General features: G+C 37.5%; 1 protein-coding gene across 1 annotated transcript in view; it reads right to left on the bottom strand.

Annotated features, from left to right (window-relative positions):
• Positions 1-2,256, bottom strand: part of LOC121377324 (sialin-like) — a 26,835-nt gene extending 24,579 nt beyond the window's left edge. The window contains exon 1 of the mRNA XM_041505264.1: positions 2,060-2,256. Within this exon, the coding sequence (XP_041361198.1) occupies positions 2,060-2,147 (88 nt within the window). The 5' untranslated portion in view covers positions 2,148-2,256. The remainder of the gene's footprint in view (positions 1-2,059) is intronic.
• Positions 2,257-7,380: the final 5,124 nt, after the last annotated feature.

The following is a 7,380-nucleotide window of genomic DNA, read 5'->3' as shown; positions in this document are numbered from 1 at the left end:
TTATCTCCCTTTATCTCGGTTCTTCGTATTTAAATTTGATGATTACCAATGCATCTGATCGTATTTGAAAAATAAAAAACGTAATTTAAACAACTGTACGTATGAAAACGGGATACGAAGTGCAATTACGATAAAATATATAAAACAAATTGAATACGAAGCTAAATAATGATGACGCAATGTAGTGTCATCGAGTGTAAGTGTAAGCATTTAACGGCGTTTTGTTTTTGTGGGAGTTTTTAGAGGATCGCTTTGTCAGGTATGTTTGCACCGCAGTATTGTTAAATAGATGTTAATGAAGATAAATTTTATTCAAATTTCTTTTTAAAAGTCTATGGTCAAGAATTTTTTTTTGGCAAAGTTCCCTAGGAAGAACTATATCATGACGTTACGTGTTTTCGATGGGATAAGTGAAAGATATTACCAAAAAGCGAAAGATATTGTCAATAATTAGGAAATATGTATATAATAAATAGACCATTTCATAGTGTTTTTTCCGAACACGATTTTTTATGTCAACTCGTGATGTGTGAAAACCATATTTTCACTGATTGCTGCTATTAACTTTTCTACTATTGCTATTTTCAAAAATCAGGGTATATTCAAAATTTCTAAATTGACCATATTTGTTAGGTTATCCCTGTCCCGAGTCAGACCCCCGATCCTATCGGAGGCCGGACTCTGGATAGGCGTGTTCGAAACCCTAGTGGTATATGGACACGTTAAACCAGTTATTAAGCTAAGTTACGGTAAATCATGTTTGCTTAGGTATAAACATTGCAAACCTTAAATACTAAAAATATCACATTACAAGCATATTACATCACAGGTCATTCCCATGAACCCTTCATATATATACACACACATACATACATACATAGATACATAGATACATACATACACACACACACACACACACACACACACACGTACATACATATAAATTGTGTGTGTGTGATTGAATTAATGAATACATGCATGAATGAATAAATGAATGAATGAATGAATTAATTAATTAATTAATTAATGTTTAATGAAAAAAGAAAGAAAAGAATGTTTTATTTAACGACGCACTCAACACATTTTATTTACGGTTATATGGGGTCAGACATATGGTTAAGGACCACACAGATTTTGAGAGGAAACCCGCTGTCGCCACTACATGGGCTACTCTTTCCGATTAGTAGCAAATAATCTTTTATTTGCGCTTCCCACAGGCAGGATAGCACAAACCATGGCCTTTGTTGAACCAGTTATGGATCACTGGTCGGTGCAAGTGGTTTACACCTACCCATTGAGCCTTGCGGATCACTCACTCGGGATTTGGAGTGGGTATCTGGATTAAAAATCCCATGCCTCGACTGGGATCCGAACCCAGTACCTACCCGCCTGTAGACCGATTGCCTAAGCACGACGTCACCGAGGCCGGTTAATGTTTAATGACACCCCAACACAAAACTACACATCAGCTATTGGGTGACAGAAAAGTTTATGGAAATATTAGTTACAACAAGAATAAATCTTATATAATTATGTAAAACCTCATTGTAATGAGCCGTGGGGAAAAGGAATGAATGAAAGTTTAAAGTGTGTTTTGTTTAACGACACCACTAGAGCACATTGATTTATTAATCATCGGCTGTTGGATGTCGAACATTTGGTAATTTTCACATATAATATAAGAGAGGAAACCCGCTACATTGATCCATTAGCAGCAAGGGATATTTTATATGCAGCATCCCACAGAGAGCTGGGTAGCACAAATCACAGCCTTTGATATACCAGTTGTGGCTAGAACGAAAAATAGCCCAGTGAGCCCACCGACGAGGATCGACCCCACACCGACCGCGAGCGCTTTTCCACTGGGCTAGGTCACGCCCCATGAACGAATGAATTAATGAATGAATGAATGAACGAATGAACGAATGAATGAACGAATGAATGAATGAATGAATGAACGAACGAACGAATGAACGAATGAACGAATGAATGAATGAATGAATGAACGAACGAACGAATGAACGAATGAATGAACGAGACAAACACAAAAACTAGAAACCTTTTTCTCTCCTGCTCCTGACTGATTGCTTCAACGGCGAGTGTTCTGTGAGGGAGTCCGTATCCCGTGTTTCAGACGACGTGCACATGTCAACAGACGATGATAAGAAGGTCACGAGACGGGGTCGTCGTTTCACCGCGTTGTCCTGTATCTACACAGGTCTGATGACAGAGTGATAGAGGATAGTCGTTAAAGGTACAGTTCTGTCAAAACAGTGATAGAGGACAATGGCTAAATGCACAGTTCTCTGAAAACAGTGATAGAGGAGAGTAGTTAAAGGTACAGGACTCTCAAAACAGTGATAGAGGAGAGCGGTTAAAGGTACAGCTATCTCAAAACAGTGATAGATGAGTGGTTAAAGGTACAGTTCTCTCAAACAGTGATAGAGGAGAGCGGTTAAAGGTACAGGTCTCTCAAAACAGTGATAGAGGAGAGTAGTTAAAGGTACAGTTATCTGAAACAGTGATAGAGGAGAGCGGTTAAAGGTACAGTTCTCTGAAACGGTGATAGAGGAGAGTAGTTAAAGGTACAGTTTTCTCCAACAGTGATAGAGGAGAGCGATTAAAAGTACAGTTTCTCAAACAGGGACAGAGGAGAGCGATTAAAGGTACAGTTCTCTCCAACAGTGATAGAGGAGAGCGATTAAAGGTACAGTTCTCTCAAACAGTGAGAGAGGAGAGCGATTAAAGGTACAGTTCTCTCAAAACAGTTATATAGGAGAGCGATTAAAAGTACAGTTCTCTGAAAACAGTTATAGAGGAGAGTAGTTAAAGGTACAGTTCTCTCAAACAGTGATAGAGGAGAGTAGTTAAAGGTACAGGTCTCTCAAACAGTGATAGAGGAGAGTAGTTAAAGGTACAGGTCTCTCAAACAGTGATAGAGGAGAATAGTTAAAGGTACAGGTCTCTCAAACAGTGATAGAGGAGAGTAGTTAAAGGTACAGGTCTCTCAAACAGTGATAGAGGAGAGTAGTTAAAGGTACAGTTCAGTCAAAACAGTAGTAGAGGAGAGTAGTTAAAGGTACAGGTCTCTCAAACAGTGATAGAGGAGAGTAGTTAAAGGTACAGTTCTCTCAAACAGTGATAGAGGAGAGTAGTTAAAGGTACAGTTCTCTCAAACAGTGATAGAGGAGAGTAGTTAAAGGTACAGTTCAGTCAAAACAGTGATAGAGGAGAGTAGTTAAAGGTACAGTTCAGTCAAAACAGTAGTAGAGGAGAGTAGTTAAAGGTACAGTTCTCTCAAACAGTGATAGAGGAGAGTTGTTAAAGGTACAGTTCTCTCAAAACAGTGATACAGGGTTCGATTAAAACGTTACAGTTCTCTCAAAACAGTTATATAGGATTTCAAAAATGAAAGTACTTGAAAGTTCTCTGAAAACAGTGGTTAATGGAGAGTAGTTGAAAAAGGAAAATATAGTTCCCAGACAATTTGAAATCAAATGTTTTATTTCATAATCTTGGTTTGCAAATAAAAGTTATTTCGTAGAGACACTTGCACAGTTCAAGTCGCATTTTCGATCCGATAATACCATCCTTCCGAACGCCGTTCCGAGTATAACCAAAGTTGCTTCGTGCGTACTTCGATGGAGCTCGGTGAACTACGTCAGCTGCCATCTTTTCTATGTCAGTCTCGTCAAATTTGTGTGACAATACATCGCCTTTCATCCAATAGAGGACTAGGTGACCAAGAAGAATGCCCGGACAGTGTCATTTCCAGGCATCGTGGCTCGATATCCCCGACTTCAAGGATTGGTTGCAGAAAGTTGTGAGGGATGCATCGAGTGCTCGTTGCATTGGGTGTGTGAAGACGATTTCATTGAAAAATCAAGGAATTACGGCATTGAAAATTCATGCGAAAGGCCAGAAACACAATACAGGTATTTAGCCTACATCAACGTATTTCATGTTTATATTATTTCATGTTTATAAGTTTGTCGTTGATTAAATCGCCATGACGTCCTTTTTTTAGTCTGTTTCGGCCCGCACGTGGTTTAGCATGCTGCATAGGACTATACTTCGCGTCATGGCAATCGCACACATACTGGGCATAGTACATACGATTTTAGCAATAACTTTACTTTTAAAGGAGTTAGGACAAAAAGGTAAACAGTTTTGGATATTTAGTGAAGGGTACTTTTTATACCAAATTTGAGGCAAAAATATTAATAAATTTGTTTTGTTTTTGTCAGTAATTTTTGCCACTTTTTATTTGCCATTTCTGTTTTCGTAGAATGCCAACCCCATATTACAAGAAAAGTGATGAATTTAAATAGTTTTGTAAATTATATACTGTATATAAAGGTTAAATTTCTGTTTTATGTGCACATTTAGAGCAAGCTGTTTTAACGCATGCCTGTCCTGGCCACACACTCAGGAGCCTGAGCTGTCTATCCAGACAGTTGGTTAGTAGTTGGTAGTAACCTTGTTAAAGGTTAGTGAGAGACAGAAGAGGGTGTAGCGACCTTGCACCTATCCACCAAGTTCTTAAAAACTCACTCTCGGTGGGAGCCGGTACCTGGAAATGAACCCAACACCTACCAGCCTTATGTTTGATGGCTTAGCCACTAGACCATCGAGGCTGGTGAAGGTTAAACGGTAGTTTATTCTGCTTTATACTCTAAATTGTTCAATTCAAAACAATGGTGTTTTGATGTGCCGACTGTCGTGATGCATTCTATAATTTGTGTTGCTTGGTACGGTTCGGCAATAGGATTCTCACTATCATGTCTTCATATGCCTTTAAAGGGACATTACTGAGTTTGCTGCAATTTTGAAGATGTTATCCACTAACAAAGACTTTTTAATGATTGTAATTACATAACAAATATATTTTTCTACATAAAATATGAATGGCCGTGTATTAAACATGTTTCTGATCATTCTACTATTTGTACTAGGCCTACAAATTTTTTACTTGATTCCTATTACATTCTAGAAAAATATAGGGCAGTTAGGTAGGAAAAACATTTTATTTTGGAAAATAATTTTATTTATGCATATTAAATAAAGGTGTTACCGGTATCCAAAATAACCTCTGCATGTATAGACATGCATAAATCATAAATAAAGTCGCCGTGTTACTTGCAAATTGGGGTGTGGTATGCTCGATCAAATAAACAATTATTATGATGTTTAAATTGTATGTATAAAAAAATATCAAACAGAATTTGTTTGTTTTTTTAATTTGACCTTTAGTCAAATTTTTTTGTCATAGTAGGTCCCTAGTATAATTTAGTTTTTGTAAGAATATTGTAGTTAATATTAATATGAAGAAATATATGCTTCATTTAAATATGTGCAAATAAATCTATGAAAAGACGGGACCGAAAAGATAACAATATTTAATTATTTATATACTTCTACAGTACAAGATGTGTCAACATAGTATACACTAAGTTTTGTTTTTACATTTTACAAGAAAATATATTTGATATGTAAGTTTAATCGTAGAAATATTTTATTAGCCGGAAACATCTTACAATTCAGCAACCTCAGGAATGTCCCTTTAAATTACATCTAAAGTAAAACGCCTTTGGGGAATTATTTTTTTCCCGTTTTCCCCATCCACCAACCAAGATTAAATTGCCTTTTATCCCAGCTATCCAATCAATGCAGCATTTTTTTGTTTCTTTTCAGCTATGGAAGACAAGCGTAAAACCATCCCAGGGTTCTTTTCTCCACGTTCAACATCTGAGACAGTGACCACTATTGCATAATACAGCTTACCTAGTTCCAAGCCTGCTGAACCTTCAACCTCCATTGGTGATGCGTCTCTAATGGCCCCTAGACCTCTTGCTTGTGGTAACCAAACATTGAAAGCTGAGATTCTGTGGGCGCTGAAGTGTGTGGACTCATTTTTCATTCCATTCATGTGAATTAAGTCTAATTATGGTGTTTAATGGTGGGGTTGGGAAATATTTTAATAAAATATAATTTTCTGCAGTTTTACAAAGATAATTTACAAAACCATTGGGGCAAGGCTTGTTTTAGCCTGGGGACAGCATGGTTATACATTTCCTTGGTGGAAGGGTGGCGCAGATATATCAAGACATGGTGCCGCACCATGCTATAATGGCCTAGGGGAAAATCTACACCTGTTCTTACTAAATGTTTCAATTTCAATAAACATATACCCATCATTCTATGTTTTGTATATTTTTGGTGATCCTTTGTTGCTGAATTCTCCATGATTCATTAACTTTTGGATGGTCAGTAGAGGATGCTGGAAAACAGTTATAGAGGAGAGTAGTTAAAGGAAAATATAGTTCCCAGACAATTTGAAATCAAATGTTTTATTTCATAATCTTGGTTTGCAAATAAAAGTTATTTCGTAGAGACACTTGCACAGTTCAAGTCGCATTTTCGATCCGATAATACCATCCTTCCGAACGCCGTTCCGAGTATAACCGAAGTTGCTTCGTGCGTACTTCGATGGAGCTCGGTGAACTACGTCAGCTGCCATCTTTACTATGTTAGTCTCGTCAAATTTGTATGACAATACATCGCCTTTCATCCAATAGAGGACTAGGTGACCAAGAAGAATGCCCGGACAGTGTCATTTCCAGGCATCGTGGCTCGATATCCCCGACTTCAAGGATTGGTTGCAGAAAGTTGTGAGGGATGCATCGAGTGCTCGTTGCATTGGGTGTGTGAAGACGATTTCATTGAAAAATCAAGGAATTACGGCATTGAAAATTCATGCGAAAGGCCAGAAACACAATACAGGTATTTAGCCTACATCAACGTATTTCATGTTTATATTATTTCATGTTTATAAGTTTGTCGTTGATTAAATCGCCATGACGTCCTTTTTTTAGTCTGTTTCGGCCCGCACGTGGTTTAGCATGCTGCATAGGACTATACTTCGCGTCATGGCAATCGCACACATACTGGGCATAGTACATACGATTTTAGCAATAACTTTACTTTTAAAGGAGTTAGGACAAAAAGGTAAACAGTTTTGGATATTTAGTGAAGGGTACTTTTTATACCAAATTTGAGGCAAAAATATTAATAAATTTGTTTTGTTTTTGTCAGTAATTTTTGCCACTTTTTATTTGCCATTTCTGTTTTCGTAGAATGCCAACCCCATATTACAAGAAAAGTGATGAATTTAAATAGTTTTGTAAATTATATACTGTATATAAAGGTTAAATTTCTGTTTTATGTGCACATTTAGAGCAAGCTGTTTTAACGCATGCCTGTCCTGGCCACACACTCAGGAGCCTGAGCTGTCTATCCAGACAGTTGGTTAGTAGTTGGTAGTAACCTTGTTAAAGGTTAGTGAGAGACAGAAGAGGGTGTAGCGACCTTGCACCTATC

This window comes from Gigantopelta aegis, chromosome 7 (genome assembly GCF_016097555.1).
Source record: "Gigantopelta aegis isolate Gae_Host chromosome 7, Gae_host_genome, whole genome shotgun sequence".
NCBI classification, from domain to species: domain Eukaryota; kingdom Metazoa; phylum Mollusca; class Gastropoda; order Neomphalida; family Peltospiridae; genus Gigantopelta; species Gigantopelta aegis.
The sequence above is the reverse complement of the archived record's forward strand: the minus strand, read 5'-3'. Positions and strand labels throughout refer to the sequence as shown.